The sequence below is a fragment of the Genypterus blacodes genome, unplaced genomic scaffold (genome assembly GCF_046128005.1).
Source record: "Genypterus blacodes isolate CSIRO-AG114 ecotype Tasmania unplaced genomic scaffold, CSIRO-AGI_Gbla_v1 ptg000012l_1, whole genome shotgun sequence".
NCBI classification, from domain to species: Eukaryota; Metazoa; Chordata; class Actinopteri; order Ophidiiformes; family Ophidiidae; genus Genypterus; species Genypterus blacodes.
The window spans coordinates 6,284,499-6,307,890 of record NW_027466826.1 but is presented as its reverse complement, the minus strand read 5'-3'; the positions used below and the strand labels follow the sequence as shown (position 1 = coordinate 6,307,890).

Sequence of the window (23,392 nt, the reverse complement as noted above, 5' to 3'; positions counted from 1 at the left end):
TCAAACAGGATTGTACAACAATTGTAAGACAGGGCAAGACTTTGTTTACAAACCTGACTGAAAGAGCTGAAGTTACACAAGACGCGGGAGGTTGTGTTCAGTGTAATCCACCTGGAAGTTTTAAATTCTTCCCCTATAATAACTAACCTAATAACCAAATCTGTTTTGCTTCTTACAGTGTGTTCAGGACAATTATGAGTTCAAAAATAGTCTTTATTTGTAAACAATCTCAAAACATTGATTTATATGTCTGAAAATTAGAAAGGAACAAATGTGACAACTTTTGTTACAAATCATTGGATTCATAAATCATCATCAAAATGGTCTATGTGAAATTTAAATAACAATGTTAAATAGTAGAGCATGTTACAAATGTGTTTTCCACAAGGCTTATTGTGGTGACTGGGGGAGTGATTCATGCTGGGATACGTTTATATGATACCGTATATGATTTCAAAGTGCTCGTCATCAACTCCCCCGTCTCATGAAAGTTAGCAGTGAGGCTTTAAAAAAATGTAAATTACTGGAAAAGTTGCATTGTTTTGAAAAAAAGCTGAGCTACTGTCAAGCTACTAATAAATGTAGCTCAGTTAGTAGCTTAGCAAGCTAATTTGTTCATTCACTGTCTACAGACAAGTTACAAAAAAGTCTCTCATCTATCTATATATATGTATAATTAATGACAAAACAATTCTGATATGGTAGTTGTACAAAATGGCTAAAGGTATCAAAGAAGTTATTTTGTTAATAAATAAAGGTTTTACCAGAAAAGCATCAAGTTATCAGAAACTTAAGTCTGCAAGCAGCTTTTGTGGGATAAAACATGGTCTGCATTTAGCCAAGCAGAGAAAGAACTACTGGTCCTGGACCAGCCAGTGACTCTCCAGATGCCTTAGTGCACATTCTCTGCTCATGACCTTTAACCCCAGCAGCCACGCATCAGGACATGCTCAACATTAAAGGCTTTTCCTCCTCTCGTCTGCTGAGAACATTTGCAAGCATGTAGGAGGAGAAGAAGTAGAACTCTGCAGCGTAGCTGAGCTCAAACATCTCGAGGTTCACGCTGAGCATCCACTCGAACACAGCCGACAGGTGAACGTACCTGTACTCATCCTGGGTGAACAAGATAGTATCTGAGGCGTACGTGTTAAGGACAAACAGAGGAATGGCAGCAGTCAAATTGTTTCTTTCATGAACTCAAAGGTTTTTGAACTAAACCTATCAAGAGATATAGCTCGAAGCAACTCCCCACATTTCACTGAACCTTGACCATTAGCTCCTTTGTTGAGGTTAATTATCTCTGCTCTAATAATCACTTTTTATACATTTGGAAGAAGGCGAAATATCGTCATCATCACACTGTAATAGAGCTGCTGCTTCGCTTACTGCAAGTGATGTCAACATTAAACAACATAAACAAACAAACGATGGTTCAAAGGTTCCTCCTATTAGAGGAAGAAATTAATACTGTAAATACTCAAAAAAGCATCTGGCAGGTATGAAATATTAAATAAATAAAATACATTAAGTAAAATGTGAAGAATTTCCTGGAAACCAGAGGTTCAAAATAGAACGAATTCTGCCTATCTCCACCTCCATCTCCTATGGGCAATCCAACTTTGTAAACAATGATGCAGACTGGATCTGACTGTGCACAAATTTCTGGAACTCAAACAGCAGCTGGCAAGTGTGCCACAAACATCAGTGCCCAAAGAGAAACGCTCCTGTATCATGTGCCGAACCTGCTCTACAGACACACATTGAAGAAGCTATGATGAAAGGGTAGCGCTTTGATCTGGAAGATACTTTTAAAGTTGTTAGTGATATTCTGTCAATTTTACATGGTTGAATGATTAGTGGGGTAACTACCTACATTTCCTTTGGTGATATTTACTCACTCACACACTCACTATGCCCGTAGGCCTTTGACTGCCCCCGGTTGAACTGCTATGCTTGTGTGAGAAAGCTTCCTTCCTTCTTACTCTCTCATTCTTGTGTTCTGTTGCTATCTCTTGAGAAATTGTTTATCTGATATCTGCTGATTCTTTGACTTCTCTAAATACAGCTGTGTGTTGCCAAACAATAAATACTTTCTTCTGAATCAGACAAAACAAGATTGGAGTGAAAGGATACAGCAGATGGTGACGGTTATTTGCATGACTGTGAAGACGATGCGTGATGGGTAGAGAATCCTCTCGTATCCTGACAGCACACACTTCCCAGTCAGTGCAGTGAGCAGGATAGTGTAGAAACAGATGCACATGAAGCTGATGGCGGCTCCAAGGTAATGAAGCAGCGGCAGGTATCCTGGCTGCGGAGTCAAGAGACAGACAGGTGTTACCAGACAATAAAACTCACCCACAAGGAGGCTCAGAAGTATTGTCTACTTAAAGCAAACACATCCTGAAAGAGGGAGCCAAACTAAATAACTCCATATCACCTGCTACACAATACACACACTCAACAGGTGGACTTTAGTTATAAAGATTATGAAAAGTTTGATTGAAAGTGTGGCATATCTGGACAGAGCTTTGGTCCATATCTTGACAGATGATATCAGATAAAAATGTACCTGCCTTTGTTTGCTCTTGCTCACATGTCTGTAATTAGAGCTTACATACATACTTGACATTGTGGCTCTGATGCGGAAATATAACGCAGCAAATGAATACTTACATTGCAGTTTCCAGCTGTGAATGCCCCTGCGGCTGACACCAAACCGAATACCAATGCAAACCTGCTCAGCATGGACTGACATGCATTCTTCTCCAAGACATGGGCATGATGGAAAATGCAGAACAGCACAACTGAAGAGGAGATCCACAGTTAGGTATGATGTTTATCACTCATATGACTCAGAATGTGCAAATGTGACTGTAAACTCACATAGAAAAGATCCAGCATTGATTGTTGCTGTAAAAAGCGAATTTTCTGGCGCGCTGGTGCCACTTGAGCTGAAATAATAATATCACAGAATTCACTTTTAGTTTCTCCAGTTGGCATTTTTGAAGATATTTGTTATTCACTTCCAGGATCCAGTCAAAGGTTTATAGGCCAAGTTACCTTATTGTTGGGGCAAGACAACATCCTGTGGACTGATTCCCTTTGCAGAAGTTGTCACCGTCCCTGAGGAGAAATGACAGAGTTTTTAGACAATTGATCACAGTTCAATTGTTAGATAGAAGAGGAGAATATGGAGACACAACTCACCAGTCACTGAGAGAACACACATGACTGTGGGAAAAGGCAACTCCATAGCTGGAAAGAGAAAAGTCATCAAATTAAGAACATATTAATACATTCTGATATGTGTGCTTGGTTTCAATTTTGGTTTGAAATCCTAACCACTGAAATGTTTGTGTGATCAGCCTCTAGAAAGCTTCCACTTCTCTCAATAAACGTACTGTGTCACTCATTTTCTTATTGGCTGTGGAGATTTCAGCGTGTTGAATGTACATTTCATAACTAAACTCTAAAGCATATGACAGCAATAAGGCAGCACAACTAATAACATCATACATTTAGATTTAGTCCTTTGGCAAATGCCTTTATCCACAGCTACGTACATATAAGGTTTGTACAGAACATAAGCAAAGATCTAAACCAGAGAACAACAAGAGCAAGTCCCATGAAACTCAGCTCCGGTCTAACGACATAAAATACGGTAGGTGCCAAGAGGCAGAGCCTGGAGGAGGTATGGAGAGAGTTGTATACGTGTTATATGCTTTGGCATTGAAATCAGTGCTCAATATTTATTTTACCAATGTGTCAATGTGACTCAAGAGATGAAAACTTGAACAACACAATATTCCATGTTGTCGTTTGTGGACACTCCTGCCTGCTCATGGCGTGACAAACAGAACAAGCCTGATGACATACTTCACTCGTGTCTCACAAGAGCCCGGCGAGCAAAACCGAGGAATTACCATTAACAATCCTTTTGAAATCATTAATAATTACTTTTGATTATCCAACGCACAGAACTTTATTTACCTGTACATTGTATTAAGCATCAAAAACCCTTCAAAAAAAGCTTTCGCTGGATAAAAAACAAGTACATATTATGCCACTCAAAGAATATGGAATTAAACTCTGAATATTGAATGAAATAGTGATAAACAGTATAGGGAATGAAACTCAGAATATATGGAATGAAACTACTCACACTAGAACCTATGTGACCTTATATAGACGGATATGTGCCTATAAATCATGTCCAATCATTTTCATTTACCACAGGTGGACAAGGAGTAGAAACACATCATTTGTCATCAATAGCAACTGGATGCACCTGAGCTTAATTTCAAGTTCCACCGCAAAGGGTGTGAACACTGAGTCAGTTCAGTTGACCAGAACAGAAACACTTAAGCTCCATCAAATCTCAAAACCCCAGTCAAGACAAAAGGTGTTAGGAAGTCGATGTATTCCACAGCACAAAATGAGAAGGTTTGAGTTCCTGGTAACTTACACAGTCCACGTTCCAATGAGGGACAACATGGAGAGGCAGATAGGGAAGAGGATCCACACGGCCATGCCTGGTGGTGAAGAAGAGCAGCAGCAGTCAAAAGCGAAGATGCCTTAACTCCAGGTCAGCGGATGATGGGCTCCTCAGGGGCTTTGTTTCCTCATTGAGACAACCTAACACCCACAGGAGGCTCAGTAGAGTGTACTGAAAGCTTCATGTGTGGTAGCTGTACTTCAGGCTCTTCAGGTAGATCCTCGTCTTGCTGTACAATAGTAAGTCACAATTGTCCCTGTTGTGCTTGGGAGAGTCTCTCCTTCTCTGCCACTCCTTCTGAGCGGCACCTAGTCCTGTTACTGTGAGGAAATACTGGGCAGGCCCTCTTCGCCGCCTTAATGCACTGACTCACCTTCAAGCTCTGTCTCAATTGGTTACAAATTGTTCCACTAACTTACAGTGTGGCTATCAAAAGCCAACTCTTCACAAATGGAATTTGGATATGCAAGTACAATCATTTTGAGATAAGGTTGACTGCTCCCACAGCAGAACGACAGGCTGAACGAGAACACACGCACGCATTCGTTCCTGTTTTTTGAGTTACTATGTAACAGAATGTCAACATGATGTACCAGTAATTATCATTGTTATCTTGCAAGAAGGTCCACTCCTGAGGCTTCTCTGCATGGTGCTCACACACACACACACACATCAGCGTTACCCTAACAAGACATCTTTTTGCCCTTATTAGTGTCTAAATAGTTTATTTTAATTGATATATTGTATGTTACACTAATACCAAGCAGTGTGTCTCACCCCTGATCCGTGAGTAGCACAGCACTGCATATTCCCCACCTCCCCCCTGCTCCACCTAAACCTGATCAGCTACATGTTTTTTACACTCATTTGTTCACCTAAATTCACCTGATTTAGTTCTTTTTAATTATGTGCAAGTCTACGGAATGGAATCCACGATTTGAGGGACCACTGGTGTAGGGAATTGGTTGATAAATATAAATATAAATATAAAATGAAATCGATAATACTAATGTACTCGGCATCTCTTTTATTGTTGAGCCATGACCAGGCTTTGAATGAAGTAATTTTTGATTACTTATGCTTATTTTACTGGGTGGATTTAATTTACAGCCGGTAAATCATATATATACTGAAATGATTCAATCAAGTCATTATGTTGAGTTGAAGCAGCCCCCTCCCCCCTATTCAGGACTTTGCTCTGACTACCACACGAGGTCCTTATTTTCAAAACAAGAATGGCGACGCACATGAACAGAGGTCTCCTGCAGTTGCTACGGATCAGAAACGCTGCGCATTCTAGGTTTGTCCTCACACTGCTGAAAAACATTATCTTGTGTGTAGGACAATTTGTATGATTTTGTTGCGCTGATTATTTCACTTAAAGCACACAACTATCGATTCAGACGTGCATGTAGCTAGTTAGCAAGTTGCAAAACATACTTGAGTCACTACTAAAGATACTAACATATCAACTTTGTTTATGTTTTTCTAATCTCATGTTTGAACTTATCATCACGTATGTAAACGCCCTGTTTTAACCTGGCAAATGGCTTCTAATGTGTGTTTATATCAAACTTCTAGCTAATGGCTAAGCTACATCGTCATTATTAATGACGCCACAGGAAGAATAACCTCACGGTCCAAACATTATTTCAACTTCTATACTGCAAAATGTGTCCTTAGTGTTTCATAAACTGAAGTGACGGACGCGCAGTTAAAAATATATTCATGTTATCTAGAAGTTTTAAAAACTGGGTCAAAAAGTTTTACCGTATTTAGAATCTTGGCGTTTATATGCCTATAAATGACGTAATGCACGTCGACAGAGGAGCAGTAACAACCAAATAAGGTGATTTTTGTTTTTGAACCACGTCTGGTTTTATATCTTGTCAGGTTCCAGCATCAGCCCCTACCAAGATTCGCACCAATGCATGGTGAGACAGCTCTGTTCACTCATCATCTATTCAAACATGTTTCAGTAGATTCTTTTTTAAAGCATTCATCAAAAACTGCGTGTTTCAGGACGCTGCCTTTCCATCCTGACACAAGATACCCCAAACCCTAAGAGTCTGAAGTTCATCCCCGGAAAACCTGTGCTGGGAACAGGGACCCTGGACTTTCCCTCTCCGAGCACAGCTGGATGTTCAGTTTTGGCCAGGTTTGCTCTTTGATGATTGTAGAAATGTGATGATATTTGTGACTGATCATGACAGAATCATTGCTATAAAAAGAACATAAAAACAAAATCGAGTTAGAACATAGTTTACATCACAAAATCACCATTTCGTTGCAATTTCTGTTCAATTTCCTGGAATTCGTTCCTTTGGGTGACTTTTCTCTTTCTCAAGCTTTTTGTAAAACATGTCTAAACACATATATACAGTCTTAGACAACTATGTAAACCTAGAAATAAACAAAGTTGTAGGATTTTGAACAATTAAAACAGAAGTTCTGACATGTAAAATGAAGAGGAAATGTAATTATTTTTAGCCGCCTTGTCACAGATACAGAATGTGCCGAAGAAAGAACGACAGACTCCAATCAGCAGAAGTACTATCTAAACAAGGCAACATACAGGCCCAGTATCAGTCTGTAAACCACCTGTCAGGAAGGGAAACAAGGCCAAACGCTCAGCATTGGCCAAGACGTTCTGTGTGTTAGTAACACTGGCCTGTGTCCATATTGCTCACAAATCATGAGACATAATGAGAGGGCACCAAGTTGTCCTGTATGATCTCATGATTACCTTATGCCAAATGTCAACACGAACCATGTAAAGAGATTGGATTTATTCTAATTTATTATGTTTTTGATTGACTTTTGATATTTTAATGAAATAACTCAACTGGTTCACTTTGAGAAATAAGAATGAAATGTTGGTGCCCATTAGAATCCAGAGGCAGGTCGCAGAAAAGAAAGGAAACGCATCAATCTGAAACAAAAAAACTAACCCCATGATATACCAGATCAGTAGATGCAACTTGGTCCAGATCAGCTTTATAAATACAATTTAGTATGACAAATAAAGCAATGAATCCCCATTATTCTTCTATTGTTCAGGTTAGTGTAGCATTGTGTTAGATGGTCCTATAACTGATGCCCCTGCTCACTTGACTTGACTTAGACAGTATCTGTGGATTATAGTGACTCACTATACAGGAGTACATTGTGTTAATATGTCCCTTTTGCAATCGATACATTTTAACCATCTCTTTGGAATTACATCAAATGTACCATTGTTCTCACTAATTATACACCTGATAAAGGTTTGCTCAAGTTGACGTCTTAACCAATAACTTGAACATATGGTCTCTTTGTAACTTCAGTTTGATAAGAGGTGATAACATGTTTCTTACAGGGAACTCTTTGAAATCGAAGGAGTAGAGCGTGTGTTCTTTGGGCCTGACTTCATCACCGTCTCTAAGGCAAGTACTTCACATGCTCTTACTGCTGCTATCTGTGACGTGATATGATGTAATACAGCCTGTGTGAGGAGATATCACAGCTCATCTTCTGTGTCCTCTCAGGAAGACGAGGACATTGAGTGGACAGAAATTAAGCGCCGCTCTTTGGAAGCTATAACACACTTCTTTGACAGCGGAGACCCGATTACAACCGGGGATGTGCGCCTTGAAAGCAGTGAGTATGCAGGACAGCCATTATATCGTACGCTAGTGGTGAAACTAATTTAGGGGGTGGGGGTATTAGGTGGGAGGGGCTTCAGTGTGCTCAATCATCACTAACACACAAATACGTATGGGAAAGATTTGGTAATACCTTTGCAATTCTTCCATTCTTTAGTCTCATCAACTTAAGTTCTAATGCATACTGTACATTATCTTTATGGTAGGTCATTCTGAAGAAGATGACGATGATATTGTGTTGATGATAAAAGAGCTTCTGGACACCAGAATCAGGTATTGTTGGTAGTCTACTTCTCACTGTTTGCTATTTCATAAAAATGATGTGATCTTGCACAGAAATAACAGCAGTTTGTTTGTCCTCTTTGATGGGATGCGACTGTCTTTCCACTGTGAGGCCCACGGTGCAGGAGGATGGCGGCGATGTTGTCTTCAGGGGCTTTGAGGAAGGCACGGTGAAGCTGAAGCTGGTCGGTTCCTGCACAGGCTGCCCAAGCTCCACTGTCACCCTGAAGAATGGCATTCAGAACATGCTGCAGTTTTACATCCCAGAGGTCTTCAACGTGGTACAGGTGACTTGAACCAGCTTCCATATGCTTTTCTGAAGTATTCCGTTCGATCAGTCCTGCCAGGATTTCACAATTTAATTATTTTTTATGATTCAAATTGAATTGTTGATTTTGTTTCTGTAATTCCTTGAATATTGCTGCAAATTCAGACCATTTACTTTTCCATTAATAGCAACCTTTATACTTGTTATATTATAGTTTTGAAAATGGAACTATGACAGATGTTGAAGCTTTATCAGGCTTTGGATACATAAACAATATTAGGAAAAATTATTGATTGATTTTAGTGGTTTGATGGAATCTAAGTAGTTTTTATCGTAAAGTGTGTATCACTGCTGCTTGTAATATTTGTGTTAACCGTGTGTTTCATAATTTTCCTTTGTTGCCCAGGTGAAGGATGAAGTGGATGAAATCAATGCAAAGGTGTTCTCAGAGCTGGAGCGCAAATTGCACGACTAAAATTCCCTGCATTAGAAGAAGAAGCAGCCATGTATGACTTCCATTCATCACAAGGTTCCAAAAGAAGATTATTTACTGCTTGTATGTTACTGTAATGTACTGTCATGGTCACCTTTTGCTTAACACTGTATTTGTCATTCTGTTTTATTTCTGACTACACTCACGGCTCTGCTTTAAAAGTTATATCCGTCATGTGTATTTATTTTGAAAGTTTATTTTAAAATACTTTGTTCCGAGAATGGAAGTGAAGGATATGATTTTTTTTGTTTAGCTTGATTGTGGCCACACAGAAAGACTGTATTACTGCACATACTGTATGAATCGATTGAAAAGTTTGTTTTTGTCAATGCATTATTTAGAAACGGACATTTAAAACTTATTTATTACGTTACAATATGTTTAAGTTGAACATGCTGAAGATATGTAAGTTGTATGGATGTGCTTTAACTCTGTATTCCACATTTCTTTTTCCTCTTATAAATAAAATAAATGTGTCGAAACCAAGAAGATTTTTATTTATTTCAGTTTATTCTGCTGACTTTGAGGGTATTGCACCTACTCAAGACTCATGTATGATGCAGTTTGATACAATCACGTTTGTTTCCCCCCTTAACAGACATCTCTCATGCTGTTGTTACGGGAGCTAAGGTACAGAATAGTGAATTGTGCCACATAAAGTAGTACTAGACGTACAGGCAGGGTCGTGGACAGCAGCCATTTATTGCCCATCAAGCCACGAGACCCGAAGTTACCGCGGGTGCGCATGCGCAGTTTATGTCTACGTTGGCCGGTGCAGAAGACAGTGGTAAGAAGCAATGATAATATTTTTGTGTACATTAACCCTAGCAACCTAACTTGTAGAAATCTTATGTAAAATAGAAACATTTCTCCATGACAGATTTTTGCTCTTATTTGGATTTAATGTTGTGAAACATTAAATCCAAGAGCCAATAGACGGCATTAGCGAACGTTAGCTCGGGCCTCGTTGTGTTGATAATCCAGCACGAGTCCTTTGGCAACAAAGCTAACTGTTTACTAGAGCGGCTACTGCTGCAGGCTACACTGGATCGTTACATTAAATGCCCGTTTTTAACTAAACGAAATGCTCAAAAGCCACTAAGATTACGACGCAACATTGGTAACAATGCCATAGTAGCCACCAGGAATGTATTAGTTAGCTCCCATATGCTATCGTTACAGTCAGTTAATCTTTAGCCGTTAGCTGTACCTTGGGCACTTAGCTAGCGCTGCTAATCCTGCTAACGTGACGCTGCTATACCAGCTGCCATTGGACTCGTCAGGGTTGCTGTGTCAGCATTTTCTGATCGACTGTTTTTCCGTTCGCTGTAAGTCAGAAGCGTTGGCCAGCTGAGCGTGGACTCCTTCAACTTAGGCGAGTCATGGCCCAGTTCGGCGGACAGAAGAACCCGCCTTGGGCGACTCAATTCGCCGCTACAGCGGTGTCCCAGCCGGGCCACTCGGGACAGTCTCTGGACCTTAACAGCCTGCACTGTGAGTATTGGAAAACTGGTTCGTGAACTCACTTCACGTCCAATATTTGGCTGAAAATTGTAGGAAAGAGAATCAAAGTAATTGTAGAACATAATTCTGTGTAAATTCGCAATTCTGCAGACTTGAGTATATGCTACGAAATGATGTTTTGAAATATACTTTATTCTGTAAATATAGCTGATTTCTAAAGATGGGTCTTGGTGAAGCCATATGGATTTCATATGTTTAAATGATCTCAAATCTCTGCCACTGTTTTTGCTGATGCTGGATGTGACTGTTGTGTTACACCATATGTCAGCACATTGTCCTTATCATCCTTTGCATTCCATTCCATTCCCATTGCTTAAACTGTTTATGGCCTCATCTCCTTCACCCCTTTTGCTTCCAGGGTATTTACCAAACATGTTCTGAATCTGGTGCCTTTCCTCCTCTTACAGCTCTTGGTGTTCAACAGCCGTCTCTGCTAGGTGCATCTCCCTCTGTGTACTCTCAGCAGTCAGCCATGGCAGCTGCTTCACTCAGCAACCAGTCTGCAGCAAACTACCAGCTCTCTCAGCAGACTGCAGCCTTGCAGCAGCAGGCTGCAGCAGCTGCTGCAGCAGCCGCCCTACAGCAGGTCAGTCCCAGAGAGGGAGACCTCAATCACTCAGCAATCAATTCAACCTGCCTTGTTCACCACATACTGTATCAACTCATACACGTCACTTGTTTTGTTTCACTTTGTTTTTTGTTTTTCTCATAGTCTCAGATCAATTCAGCCCTCCAGCAGTATCAGCAACAGCAACAGCAGCAGCAGCAGCAGCAACAACAACAGCAGCAGCAGCAGCAGCAGCAGCAGCCTCCTCAGCAACCTCCTCCACAGCAGCTTTATGGCGTCCCTCACCAGGTGAAACAGTTTATTCTGAATTGTGCTCTGCAGATGTAGTTTGTCATACAATATCAGTGTTTTAAGTCTGTAAAGAGATTGTTCAGACGGATTCAATGGTTGCGGTAGGGGTGAGACTTCGAACATCAATTGCACTTATATCGGGAAGTAGAACACATGTTTTTTCAGAAGCAATACTATTGTGACATTGTACACTCGAAGAATTTGGTTTCAAGTTCTGCTGAATGTGAGTTGGCAGAGTATCAAAGTACAACAGAGCAGGTGTTGGAGTAGAGTTTATGCATAAGAGTAAGTCTCAATTGAATGTAGTCAATTCGCAGTGCATTTTCATGATTGACACTCTTCTATTCAATATTGTGCGCTTTTTACAGGATTTTATTCATGCAAACCCTGGAATTGCTCTTCTTCATTTGCTACTCTAATGCTCCATGTTTGTCTTATTCAGTCGGCATACTTCCTGAGGCAGATCGTGTCAACGTGTCCTAAACTGCCTAATACCTTTTTGTATTTGGAAACACGTAGCACTTCATTCTACTAGCAGAAGGATATGGAGTCTCAATCTCTCGGTACATCTTGAATCTCTGCTAACTCTACACTCTATTTAATATTTTTCTTTCTCTCCACAGCTTCCACAGCCCCAGCAGGCACTGCTCTCTCAGGTAAGGCCTTTTCTTTTTTTTTGACATTCACTGTGTGCTTACGAGTCAACCATGCTGACTTTGGCTTTCTATTTCACATCATAATTTTTTTCTATCCACAAAAGCATCTGCAAAATTAAGTTTTAGGCCACACACACAATACCTTTACATGTACTATGAAACATTTATACACATTAATGAAAATGAAACTGTCATAAATGCTTACTCCAAGTAAAAGACCTAGATTCTGCTAATGTAAATGAATTAATCAGGATCTGTGATAACCTAATAATCAGCTTGCCAATATTGATATCCATTTGTCTTATTTCCATCCTCTTTTCCTCTTTTCCAAACCCTCAGCCCCCCGTTTCCTTGCCTACCAGTCTATCCCTGTCGAATCCCCAGCAGACAGCCCAGATAACGGTGTCGTACCCAACACCGCGCTCCAGCCACCAGCAGCAGACGCAGTCTCAGAAGCAGCGTGTCTTCACCGGCGTCGTCAACAAGCTGCACGACACATTTGGCTTTGTGGATGAAGATGTCTTCTTTCAGTTAAGGTAGAAGTTTCTCTTAGATTGTTGTGTGTATTGCATGCACTGAGCCACGTGCAGAGTAAAGCTGCTGACAGATGTTTTAAAAACAAAAAGTTTGAATGGTTTAGTTTAGTTAGTTTATAGAGCAGGGGCAATTCAAAAATAATATAGTATATTGCATCAGAGATGGCATAAGTAAATGTTTTTTTCTGCAGTCCCTTGGACTGCAGAAGCTGAAATAGAAGCTGAAAATAGAGGCATTAAAATGCTCATATGGGCAACATTGAAGATAAAAGTCTTGAGACTATTTTAATACTTACAAAACTTAAAAACATGACCATTGACCAGCAAGCCAGTTTTCTTTCAGCCAGTAGAAGTTGTTACTTTATAGTAAGAGTTACATTGACATTGTCCAATGCTCCATATTAATAATATTTTGATTTCCCAGTCCTCTTTATGAAAGTGTTTTCTTTTCCTCCCATATAACAATTTTTGACAACATTCCTTCATTTGTTTTTAGTGCTGTGAAGGGGAAGACTCCTCAGGTGGGGGACAGGGTCCTGGTGGAAGCAGTGTACAACCCCAACATGCCCTTCAAGTGGAACGCCCAGCGCATCCAGACTTTACCTCAGCTGGCAAACCAGTCGGTGAGAACACTGAAGCCCCTTTCACACACAGGACATAAGACACATGTGGCTTACACCTGGGTTACCCTTTCAGGCACCGCTGGCGCTTTTCAGTATTCAGACATGCAAAAACAAGCTGGGGAAAATAAATTTGCACTCCAAAGAGAGTGGAAAGTAAAGGTTGTAAAGGATTGCATTCTTATCCATGTTTTTTTTATCACAGTTAATGATTTTTAACTGTCAAGAGAGGGGAGTCATGATGTCTGTTGTTTTTTTTTCTACCCCCCTCCTGTATAAAATGTGGTCATCTGTTTTATACTGACTGTTCTGTTTTCAATTCCTCTTAGCATCAGCATCAGCAGCAGCCTTTACCTCAAGCTTCCCCACAGCTTGGCAGCCTTTACAGTGAACCTGGGATGCAGCTGCGCTACTCAGACATGCACTCCGGTCCGGACAACAGACAAAATGTAAGCAAGCCTGCTGATACTAAACGATGTCAACAGGGAAATGTCTTTGCAGAGAAATTGCATGTTTTAAAGAGAAGTTTTCCAATCTGAGCATTCTCACAGCGGTCAGATGGCTTTCAGAATCAGATCTAGGACCATATATATACATTTAATGTTTACATTGAGAAAAATCATGTGAATGTTGCACTAGTTTCCTTTTTGTTTTCCACTCTAACCTTAGCTTGACATATTCTGAATTGCAGTTTTTGACTTGCTTGCTTAGTCAGTGGTGATTCGGATTTCAGGGTTTCTCTGCAGGCGACATTGGAGATGACAGTGACTCCAAGCAAAGCTGCTATAAATCACTATTTTTCCATTATATGAAGTAATGTACTCTTCCTTTGGCAGTATGTGTGTTTTGAATCTGCTCTAGCACCTCGGCTTTTTATAGCGCTTTCCCTGAAAAAGACATTAGTACAGTATTTTGATTGCATGTCATGTAAACTTCAAGCACTCATGTCGTATAGAAATTGGCACCGGTTTCAGTCTGGCTGTATAGTTCAGCGAAATGAAATTAAGATGAAGCTTTAAACTGCATTTGGATCATTTCTTAGTTATTTGTAGATGTCAGTTTGTAAGGGTTTATCTGATTTTACACTTTATCGTAGCACTGCACCTCCCCCCGGAAGTGCCACCCTGTACACTCCACAGCTCTCTCTTGCACACACAAACACACACACACACTCCACACTGCACCATGTTGTTTTCTGGTTAATAAACATCTGAAAAGATTTCTCTCATTCTTATTTAAGCAGATATTCAGACTATTTCCCAGCTTGTCCCCTCTTAAATGCAAGCATACCTTTGTTAACCTTTTTTCTGTTTTCCATTTTCTCCAGAATCAGCAACAACCCCCTAACATGATGAAGGGGGCCCCCAACATGATGCAGTCACTGCCTCCCCCCACAACATTCAGCGTTCCAAACCAGGCTCCCCCGCCTTCCTTACTACAGGCTCAGCTCTCTGCTGCCTCTCTGGCCCCACTTCTCCAGAACCCTCCTCAGCCTCTGCTGCCACAGCCTCCACCTAAAGGTAAGATCATTCCAAATGGGATGATTCTCCATTGACCCGACATGAAATAGTGCATGCAGTGACACTACTGACCACTGCAACTCGATTTGCAGAGAAAAAGAAAGAAATTGTCCATTGTTTTTGTTTGTCTAGATGTGTTTTCCGGGGGTCTGCTTCAGCCCCCAGTGAGAATGATGCCACAGCCTCAGCCTGTCAGACGAATTGAGCCTCCACCTCGCTTCCCCAATCGAAACGATCGAGGGCCTGAGCTCATTCTCAGGTCTAAAGAGGAGCGCAGGTCAGAGGGCAATATATAATATATACTTCTCAATATGAACAGAATAATAATAAATTCAATATAAAGCCGTCGCTTGAACCAACTTCAAATCCGTTTTTTACAGAGACCGAGAACGTGAACGCAGGCGCTCCAGAGAACGGACACCTACACGCAAACGTTCCAGAGACCGTTCCCCAAGGCGCGACCGCTCCCCAAGGCGGCCTCGCAGGGTGGTTCCTCGCTACACTGTCCAGTTTTCCAAGTTCAGCTTGGATGGGTGGGTAGAATCTTCTTATTTGCATTGTTTTGTGTGGACCGGCTGTGGATTGCATGCAGAGGTAGTAACTTGATTCCACATGTGTTATTCAGCTCCAGCTGTGACATGATGGAACTGAGGAGACGTTATCAGAGCCTCTACATCCCCAGCGACTTCTTTGACGCCGTCTTCACCTGGGTTGATGCCTTCCCTCTGTCACGGCCCTTCCAACTAAACAACACCTGTAACTTCCATATCATGCACAAGGAGGTGGATCCCCTGGTCAAGAACACGGCTGTGCTAGACCCACCTGACGCCAATCACACCTATAGCGCTAAGGTACTTTAGTTAACAAGGGTTTGCTTATGGGGCAAAGTTGGGTTTGTGCCTTGAGATTAATTCTGTTGAGATTTGACACTACTGTACCTAAATAAATTTTATAAACAACAAAACAAAAAAGGTAATGTAGTGAAAAATCATTCCATGTCATTTTATGAATCACGTGAATGAAAAAATTTGTTCTAATTTTTTTTTATGATTGAAAGAAAATAGGAAAGCATGCGTTCCAAAGTTGTTCAGATTCTGCCTGAGTAAGCCTTTAAACTGTAAATGATTGAGTGCATGTGTTCTCTGCATGTTTCAGGTGATGCTGCTGGCTAACCCCAGTATAGAGGAGCTCTACCACAAGTCCTGCGCTTTGGCAGAGGACACACAGGAACTCAGGGACTCCTTCCAACACCCTGCGAGACTCATTAAGGTAAACCACACACTTGCACCATACACATATCTTTTAACAGGGGCACGGTCCTCCGGCACGGCCTCATAAACAGTGATGTCATTTCCCCATTCCATTGCATAGTTCTGATACAATAACATTGGACATTTTATCAACCATGTTGCCAAGTTAAAAGCCAAGAGTAATTGGACAATGCTCATGACCATTCTGTCACTGTCTAAATTTCTCGGCTATATGCCCTCACCGTATCCTTTTACGTCCTTCTCCACTTCCATCTAACTTATCTTACTCTCCATTGTATCTGTTTTCCCCTCTAGTTTTTGGTGGGAATGAGAGGTAAAGATGAGGCCATGGCCATCGGTGGTCACTGGTCTCCCTCTCTGGATGGAGCCGACCCAGAGAAGGATCCCGCAGTCCTTATAAAAACAGCCATACGCTGTTGTAAGGCGCTCACAGGCATAGATCTTAGTCTGTGCACTCAGTGGTAAGTGCCGTTCCTCTCACTACTATTTTCATTTGTTTGTGTTTTTAACTGAAGAACTCTAATTTGAGATTGATATCTAATATGCTGCATGGTTTTTTACTCGAACACTGAATTTTGTCCTGCGCATGCTGGGTGATGTCTTTGTTTTGATCTGAATGATTATTGCATTGCTAATTTGTCTATTATTTATTGTTATTACTTTGTGTATTTTGTTTGATCAGTGAGGTTTTTGGCCTTTTTTTTTTTTCCGTTCTCGTCTTGCTTCTCTCTCTTTGTCACTCATGTATTTGCATATGTTGCAATGACTTTGTGGCTGGAAAGCAGTAACCTGGACCAGAAGACACTGCCCTTACTTTGGTTTAGATTTTTTCTTTTCTTAATTGTATCTGTTAAATATCTTGCATATTTAACTGGCTTTCACTGTCTTGTTGATTCCCATTGTCTCTCTTTGCAAATCCCTAATGTAGTACGCAATATAAGGCTAAATGCAGAACTCTATAATTGGCTAAAGGGGCGTAATATGGGGGGGAATTTGTAGGTGTGATTCCTATTCTATGTGATTGTCTGTTAACTTTCTTAAAATGGCTGCCATAACCCGTGACAACAGTTGGAGAGCTGCAGACTGAGTCCATATGTCTATGCTGTGTGTTTGTGGGAAGGAAGGTCACTGTAATGATGCGTACGGTCATTCAGAGACCTGGTGGGAGGGGGTGGCTGTAGAAGGCTTGCACTAGCAAGGCTTGCCTCTTTTTTCTGTGCTCTGACCAGAATGTTTCTTTCCAATGCACCTTCTTCCTTTGCGACAGGTATCGTTTTGCAGAGATTCGCTATCACCGGCCGGAGGAGACACACAAGGGGCGGACAGTCCCCGCTCATGTGGAGACAGTGGTTTTGTTTCTTCCGGATGTTTGGCATTGTCTTCCTACCCGCTCAGAGTGGGAGGTGCTGTCGCGGCGACTCCGGGAGCAGCTGACTGAGAAGCTGTCGGCCGAGCGAAAGGAGGCGGATGGAGAACAGGCACTGAACCGCTAATCCCTCTCTTCTCATTTCCGCTTCTCACAGGAAGGCACAGGAATTACAAAAAAATACCCCCAGATACACATCGCACAGAAACACACGTCAATACTCCCACACACACACACCGACACACACACAAACACAAACACAGGCAGATTACTGTTCCACCAAACCTCACCTAGGCTCCTTCTTCTTCTTTCACCTTTCCCCTTCTCCTCTGCTCCAATTCCTCCATCCCTCCATCAGCACCCACTGTCCCTCACACCCAGCAGAGACATACAGTGGAAGCTGTGAGATTAGACTGTTGTGTAGACCCCAATCGCAACTGACAAAACAGTTTCCAGCTTCTTAAACAACTGCATAACAGGCTGACAATCTGGGTTTAATCATTTGTGTTAATACTGGCATTTCATCCTGCTTTGTTTACAGGTAGCACTAGCTTAACCTGCAAATCTGGGTGCCTCGCACATCAATTTAGTCTCAGTAGGAAATAGTGGCGATATCTAATCTTGTGCTGGAATGTGTGGAGTCAGTTGCAGTTGCTTAATGTGTTACATTATAGAATGTGTTGGGTTTTTTTCTTTGCGGTCTTTCACATCAATTTGACCTCCCCTAAGTCCTCTTTCTTGTCTGTTGGTGTTGTTGGATTCAATACTTTCATTTGGACTACAGGTAGTTTGGATTTTTTCAGGGCAGTTGGTTGGACAGAAGGACAGAGGGCTCCTATGTGACATAGGCCTATAAAACCTATAAATGGCAAGAATCCAGTGCCTCAGTCGTATCGTATGGTAGACCATGCTAGGGCCACTCTACTCTATCAACACTCTGATTGGAGACCAGCTTCAGTTCACCTGATGTACCTACACACCTGTCATTGATTTTTACCTTTTTTGTGTTCTACAGATTGATTGACTGGCAGCTTGGGGGCATTTTCCGTTTGTTTATATAAGAGCTAGAGAGCTTCCCTGTGTATGCTTCAGTAGCAGTGGACTTAAACACAGTCGAGAGCTCACTAGGACGAGACAATGAGAGACAGATGTGACCTTGCTTCTTGCACGGAACAACTTTGGTTTCACAAGTTCTCCCTGCCCGAGAAAACGTGTGCTGATTGTTTGCTGTCCCGTCTTTCTCTCTCTGCCCCTCTCTATTATGATGATATTCTGTTAAGGAGGAAGATGAGAAGGACGAAGACGAATCGAAGGATGTCACGACTCCCACTCACTGGACGAAGCTTGATCCGAAATCAATGAAGGTAGGAAGTGGAATTCGGCACTGCTCAGACGTCTGTGCTCCGAATCGATGATGGCTTTGTAAGAGGAAGATGCATCCTGTTCTCCTGTCTTTGTTTCAGTATTACTGCCTAAGAAACGTTATTGTGATTGACTTCTCCAAATGAATGCCGTTCGTCTCCGTATTCTTTTTCTCTCCAGGTGAACGACCTCCGCAAAGAGCTGGACTGCCGCTCCCTTAGCTCTAAGGGGTTAAAGTCGCAGCTGATTGCCCGACTCACAAAACAGCTAAAAGTGGAGGAGCAGGTAGAAGAGTCCAAGGAGCCAGAGAAAGTGGATATCAAACCCGCTGAGGAGGAAGAGCCGGTTCGCCCCGAGGAAGACCGAGAGGTACAGAGGGCTTTGATGTCTGAGTGTTCCTGTGGATTCATTTTGGGACAGTGGGAGAAGTTGGTCTTTGCCAGAAATGTCTCGTGATGGGTTTTGCACGCTGCACCCGTTGGACCAAATCGAAAATGATGTCATAGCACTAGAATCTCATTTTGATTGTAGAAAAGCAGAAAACCGGGTCATTGTTTAGCTGATAATTGCGTTTCATAGTTTGTGTACCTGCGTCAGTTTTTCCTTCTTTCACACGATGAAACGTTTTAGAGAATTTGCAACTTTGCATACCTTTCTAAGGTTGTTTCTCTGGTTTGTTTGTGGCTTGTAGGATGAAGAAAGGAAGAGGCAGGAGGAGCTTGAGCGCCAGCGGAGGGAGAGGCGATACATTCTCCCCGACGAGCCCACCATCCTCGTACACCCCAACTGGGCCGCCAAGAACGGCAAATTTGACTGCAGCGTCATGTCCCTGAGTGTGCTGCTGGACTACAGACTGGAGGACAACAAGGAGCACTCGTTTGAGGTAAGATACCTAGAAGAGTCCATTGAATAGAATCTGTTATAGGAGGCCTACGGGAACAACGTCATCGTCTTAAACAACAACTCTGCTCTGCTTTGATCGTTGCTTCATTTGTTAGTTTGAGAGAAGGGCAGGGGTGAACATGTACTGCCCTGTGGAGCAGGAAGTCAATCAGAACTGCAACCACTGACGCACTGTGGCCAACTACAGAAACTCTCTTGCACAGAATTAAGCAACCAAGATCTCTGAGCCGTTGTAAAATGATGTCCTCATGGAGTCAAGAATAATCTCTGGCATGTCCTAAGGTGCATGGAATGTTTAGTTCTGGTTTTGAGGAGCTGCCCTCTTTCGTCTCCAGGTCTCACTGTTTGCTGAGCTGTTTAACGAGATGCTACAGAGAGACTTTGGCTATCGCATATTTAAAGCCCTTGCCGCGCTTCCTGCAAAGGACGACAAGAAGGAAAAGGAGAAGAAGGCCAGGAAAGAGGCGGAAAAGAAGGAGGCTGATAAACGTGACATAAAGAAGGAAAAAGAAGAAGAGAATGAAGAGCCAGCAATCAAAAAGACCAAAGAAGATGAAGAAGACAAGAAGAAGGTAGGACTCTGAAATCTACCCGTCGTCTATCTGCCATTTTTACTGACGAGCAATGTTTTGTAAAGTCTGTAATGTAACTTGCTGTTATTTGTCAGTGTGATGAAAGGGTTTTGAAAAAGGAGGAGTCTCGCGAAGAAGAGGAGAATGAAGATGATGGCAGCACGGTCAACGCTGAGGAATACGACCCCATGGAGGCTGAGGATGCAGATGACGACGATGATGATGGTACTGCATTCTTTTGTTGTCGGGTTCCTGACGTGACGATGAAGTCATTTTGAAAGTTCAGCAAGCTTAAACACACTCGCCTCTCACCATCTCTCTGCTCTTCATCTTTGTGTTCGATAGAGAAAGACGATGAGGACTCTAACGACAGAGAAAGAAAAGATCGAAAGGACGACCGTAAGTCTTCTAAAGAGAGGTCGTCTAAAGACAAGGTAGGTTTTTATCATCGCAGTCGTGTTGTAAGATGTTCTGAGTGTAAATTCAGGTCGTGTAAATACGGTTGTTGTTGTTTTTCACACCAGGAGAAGAAACTAATGGTTACACACAACCGGGAGCTGCTGATGGCCTTCGTCTACTTTGACCAGAGTCACTGTGGTTATCTGCTGGAACGAGACCTGGAGGAGATCCTGTACACACTGGGCCTCCACCTCTCTCGCGCCCAGGTAAACACACACACCCGCTGTCTTTACTGTTGTTTCTCACTCGTTACCTGCATGTGGGGCATTTGTTTTCCATTTCAGCTCGGTTTGAACACATTTTGGGTGTATTTCCAGATAAAGAAGCTGCTGAACAAACCGGTGGTCAGAGAGTCCTGTTATTACCGTAAACTGACGGACAGAGGGAAAGATGAGCCCGTTCCCTCCTTTAATGACGCCCAGTTAGAAAACCTTTTAGGTGAGCTAACATCTCTAGCATCTGATTGTCTGTCAGATGATATGACTGCTCCACTCTATTCACCATACACTTGAATGTGTGTTTTCTTAACCTGAGCCAGTATTCAAGTATAATTGGATTTTTCTTTTCCTCCCTTTTTTCAGGTAACCGAGGACTGCTGCCAGTTCTAAAAGCTCGTTCTCAATTGGAAGCCAGCGAGTCTGGAAATCTGATTGTGTATAATGGAGCCATGGTCGACATCGGCAGCATGATGCAGAAACTAGAAAAGAGCGAGAAAGCAAGAGAGGAAATTGAACAGAAGCTCATTGTGCAGGACGCCAAAATGGGTACGACTTAGAAAGATCGACTCTATGATGTCTGTTATAACGTATACAGTATGTCCACTGTCAGGAGTCCCATCAGGACAATGATCCGGCTTATGTGGACTGGTGCATTTCTATTCAGAACAGATCTGTGAGCACAGCTGAGTGATGTTAGTGAAGCCAGATTGTCACGGTTCTGTTACCCGGGTCCAGGTGTGTAACATTATTGTGACTTTTTGTTGCTATCTCCTTTTAAGATGAGGACACAAAGGTCAAAGCACAATTCGAGCAAGCCAACAAGTCTCTTTCGAAGGAGCTGGAGGAGGTGAAGAGCACCCTGGGCCAAACGGAACAGACTCTGAAGGCCATGGAGGAGCAGAAGACCAACTATAAGCAGCAACTTCACAAGACTTCAAACACACTGGCAGCCTCTGTCCGAGAGCTGCTGGCAGTCTTAAAGAAGGTACGGCCACTTTAAACAGTGTTTGTTTTCATTCGGAACCAAGAGAGTGTATCAAATAAGTCACCCGCTCTCGTTGTTTCTCTTCTCCCTAGGATGACGACTCAGACGAGCCCGATGATAAAGCGTCTGACGAGCACACTGGGACGCCTCAAACAAACGGTGCTGATGAATGAGCTAAACCTCCAAATGAAGTTGATCTGTGACACTGATTCTCTTAAGAAATCTGTAAATATATGCACTAAAGGATAATCTGACTGCTTATTATTTTGGACCTGTCTCCCTAGTACGTGTATAGATTTATGGCTTAATTAGTTTGCTTGTTAACTTTTGACCTCAGACTACTTCTGAGTAGGCAGACGACGCAGTGAAAACCCCCGATTTTGATATTTTCTTTTAAAGCCGTGGCTACGATGACTTTCTGCTATTTCATTAATATTATTGCCATTGAAACACCACATGTGGATGTCTGCCATTATATGTGAGTAGTACTAAACAGAGATATGTTTTTCTAATGAGCAATAATGAAGCTATTTATGTGCAAGAGAATTCATAAAAGCTATATTTAAAAGAAACTAATTTTGGATGGAAAGGTTTGAGACGTGATGTTGAGACAGAATTTCTTGTAACTTTTCATCCCAACCTGCTCTTTAGCAGTAGTGTGTTTTTAATAAACGCATGACGTTGGTTGTTCCTCTGTCAGAGACGACTTTTAAACTCGCAGCTCTAGAGGTTTCCCTCTCGTAAGTAAAGCTCTGGACCTTTGTCGTCAGCTCATCCCGGTTGTATCCAAGAGCTCGTCCAGTTTGCTGAGAAGGGACACACACGTCAAGCACACAATGAGCTCTGTGAATGTGTGACGCTGAAGGAATCTGTGGCAGGACACCTTAAAGTCCACTATGTGCGTTGGTTTGAGTTGCTCTGATAAATAGCCAATATGAAAGCAGGTGGTTTTATTTTTCTATTGAAAATGTACTCGATGGATGTCTTGTGCAAGAGTAAAGTTCATTATAACACTACAGTGTCTTTGTAGTTTGTTCCTCTGCAATTTTGTTTCAGATAAATCTAAACAGTTAAAACAAGATGATAATGTTACCCACAAAATTCATTTCTCTTTTCAGTTATTTCTGAATTAGTATCCTGTAATAGCTGGTGTAGTGCTGCAATGCTCACCAGCAGGGGGCAGCAGTGTCTAATATAACATGTAGGATTGTGTGTGTGTCCTGGGAAGAATGAGTGGACATGGAGCTGGGAGCATAAAGGCCTCAGTGGGACATCAGGACATAAGACAAAAAGATGAAAGAAGAGGCCGGTGATCTGATGCCTCCCCAGCTATGATTGTTCTACGTGTTAGATCAC

At 42.0% G+C, this 23,392-nt stretch overlaps 3 protein-coding genes across 6 annotated transcripts; 2 read left to right on the top strand and 1 right to left on the bottom strand.

Annotated features, from left to right (window-relative positions):
• Positions 1 to 192: 192 nt before the first annotated feature.
• On the bottom strand, positions 193 to 4,954 carry LOC143013074 (transmembrane protein 150A). The gene is made up of 7 exons (XM_076166535.1): positions 4,469 to 4,954; positions 3,211 to 3,258; positions 3,064 to 3,126; positions 2,887 to 2,954; positions 2,677 to 2,807; positions 2,134 to 2,311; positions 193 to 1,133 (listed from the first exon to the last, which is right to left on the bottom strand). Exons 1-7 carry the CDS (start codon positions 4,531 to 4,533, stop codon positions 940 to 942), a joined length of 747 nt encoding a protein of 248 aa, XP_076022650.1. The 5' UTR covers positions 4,534 to 4,954; the 3' UTR covers positions 193 to 939.
• A 735-nt stretch (positions 4,955 to 5,689) lies between these two features.
• Positions 5,690 to 9,668, top strand: LOC143013082 (NFU1 iron-sulfur cluster scaffold homolog, mitochondrial). Of its 2 annotated transcripts, none has more exons than XM_076166556.1 (8): positions 5,690 to 5,798; positions 6,392 to 6,432; positions 6,521 to 6,656; positions 7,857 to 7,927; positions 8,030 to 8,137; positions 8,349 to 8,415; positions 8,537 to 8,711; positions 9,099 to 9,668. In XM_076166556.1, the coding sequence occupies exons 1-8, from the start codon at positions 5,734 to 5,736 to the stop codon at positions 9,165 to 9,167; spliced, it is 732 nt and encodes a 243-aa protein (XP_076022671.1). In that variant the 5' UTR covers positions 5,690 to 5,733; the 3' UTR covers positions 9,168 to 9,668. The 2 variants fall into 2 exon arrangements, with proteins under 2 accessions (XP_076022671.1, XP_076022662.1); XM_076166547.1 differs by having other exon boundaries at positions 5,691 to 5,798; positions 7,857 to 7,923; positions 8,026 to 8,137.
• A 266-nt stretch (positions 9,669 to 9,934) lies between these two features.
• On the top strand, positions 9,935 to 23,052 carry ccar1 (cell division cycle and apoptosis regulator 1). 3 transcript variants are annotated; one of them, XM_076163560.1, is made up of 26 exons: positions 9,935 to 9,972; positions 10,519 to 10,679; positions 11,117 to 11,295; positions 11,422 to 11,565; positions 12,192 to 12,224; positions 12,564 to 12,760; positions 13,257 to 13,383; positions 13,710 to 13,829; positions 14,708 to 14,900; positions 15,033 to 15,177; positions 15,281 to 15,433; positions 15,526 to 15,751; positions 16,056 to 16,169; positions 16,466 to 16,632; positions 17,439 to 17,649; positions 18,818 to 18,901; positions 19,080 to 19,268; positions 19,591 to 19,782; positions 20,138 to 20,374; positions 20,470 to 20,599; positions 20,720 to 20,808; positions 20,899 to 21,039; positions 21,151 to 21,271; positions 21,415 to 21,597; positions 21,831 to 22,036; positions 22,129 to 23,052. In XM_076163560.1, exons 2-26 carry the CDS (start codon positions 10,568 to 10,570, stop codon positions 22,207 to 22,209), a joined length of 3,774 nt encoding a protein of 1,257 aa, XP_076019675.1. In that variant the 5' UTR covers positions 9,935 to 9,972; positions 10,519 to 10,567; the 3' UTR covers positions 22,210 to 23,052. The 3 variants fall into 3 exon arrangements, with proteins under 3 accessions (XP_076019675.1, XP_076019690.1, XP_076019682.1); XM_076163567.1 differs by having other exon boundaries at positions 9,937 to 9,972; positions 10,523 to 10,679; XM_076163575.1 differs by lacking the exon at positions 13,710 to 13,829.
• Positions 23,053 to 23,392: the final 340 nt, after the last annotated feature.

Bases quoted from the DNA above. Each gene is read 5' to 3' on its own strand.
- ccar1 (XM_076163560.1), top strand. From the start codon at position 10,568: ATGGCCCAGTTCGGCGGACAGAAGAACCCGCCTTGGGCGACTCAATTC. The intron at 10,680-11,116 runs GTGAGTATTGGA...CTCCTCTTACAG, and splicing joins GGACCTTAACAGCCTGCACT to CTCTTGGTGTTCAACAGCCG. The intron at 13,384-13,709 runs GTGAGAACACTG...AATTCCTCTTAG, and splicing joins CTCAGCTGGCAAACCAGTCG to CATCAGCATCAGCAGCAGCC.
- LOC143013074 (XM_076166535.1), bottom strand. From the start codon at position 4,533: ATGGCCGTGTGGATCCTCTTCCCTATCTGCCTCTCCATGTTGTCCCTC. The intron at 2,808-2,886 runs GTGAGTTTACAG...TCTCCTCTTCAG, and splicing joins CAATGCTGGATCTTTTCTAT to TTGTGCTGTTCTGCATTTTC. The intron at 2,312-2,676 runs GTAAGTATTCAT...TTGACTCCGCAG, and splicing joins TCACAGCTGGAAACTGCAAT to CCAGGATACCTGCCGCTGCT.
- LOC143013082 (XM_076166556.1), top strand. From the start codon at position 5,734: ATGGCGACGCACATGAACAGAGGTCTCCTGCAGTTGCTACGGATCAGA. The intron at 6,657-7,856 runs GTTTGCTCTTTG...TGTTTCTTACAG, and splicing joins GGATGTTCAGTTTTGGCCAG to GGAACTCTTTGAAATCGAAG. The intron at 7,928-8,029 runs GTACTTCACATG...CCTCTCAGGAAG, and splicing joins CATCACCGTCTCTAAGGCAA to ACGAGGACATTGAGTGGACA.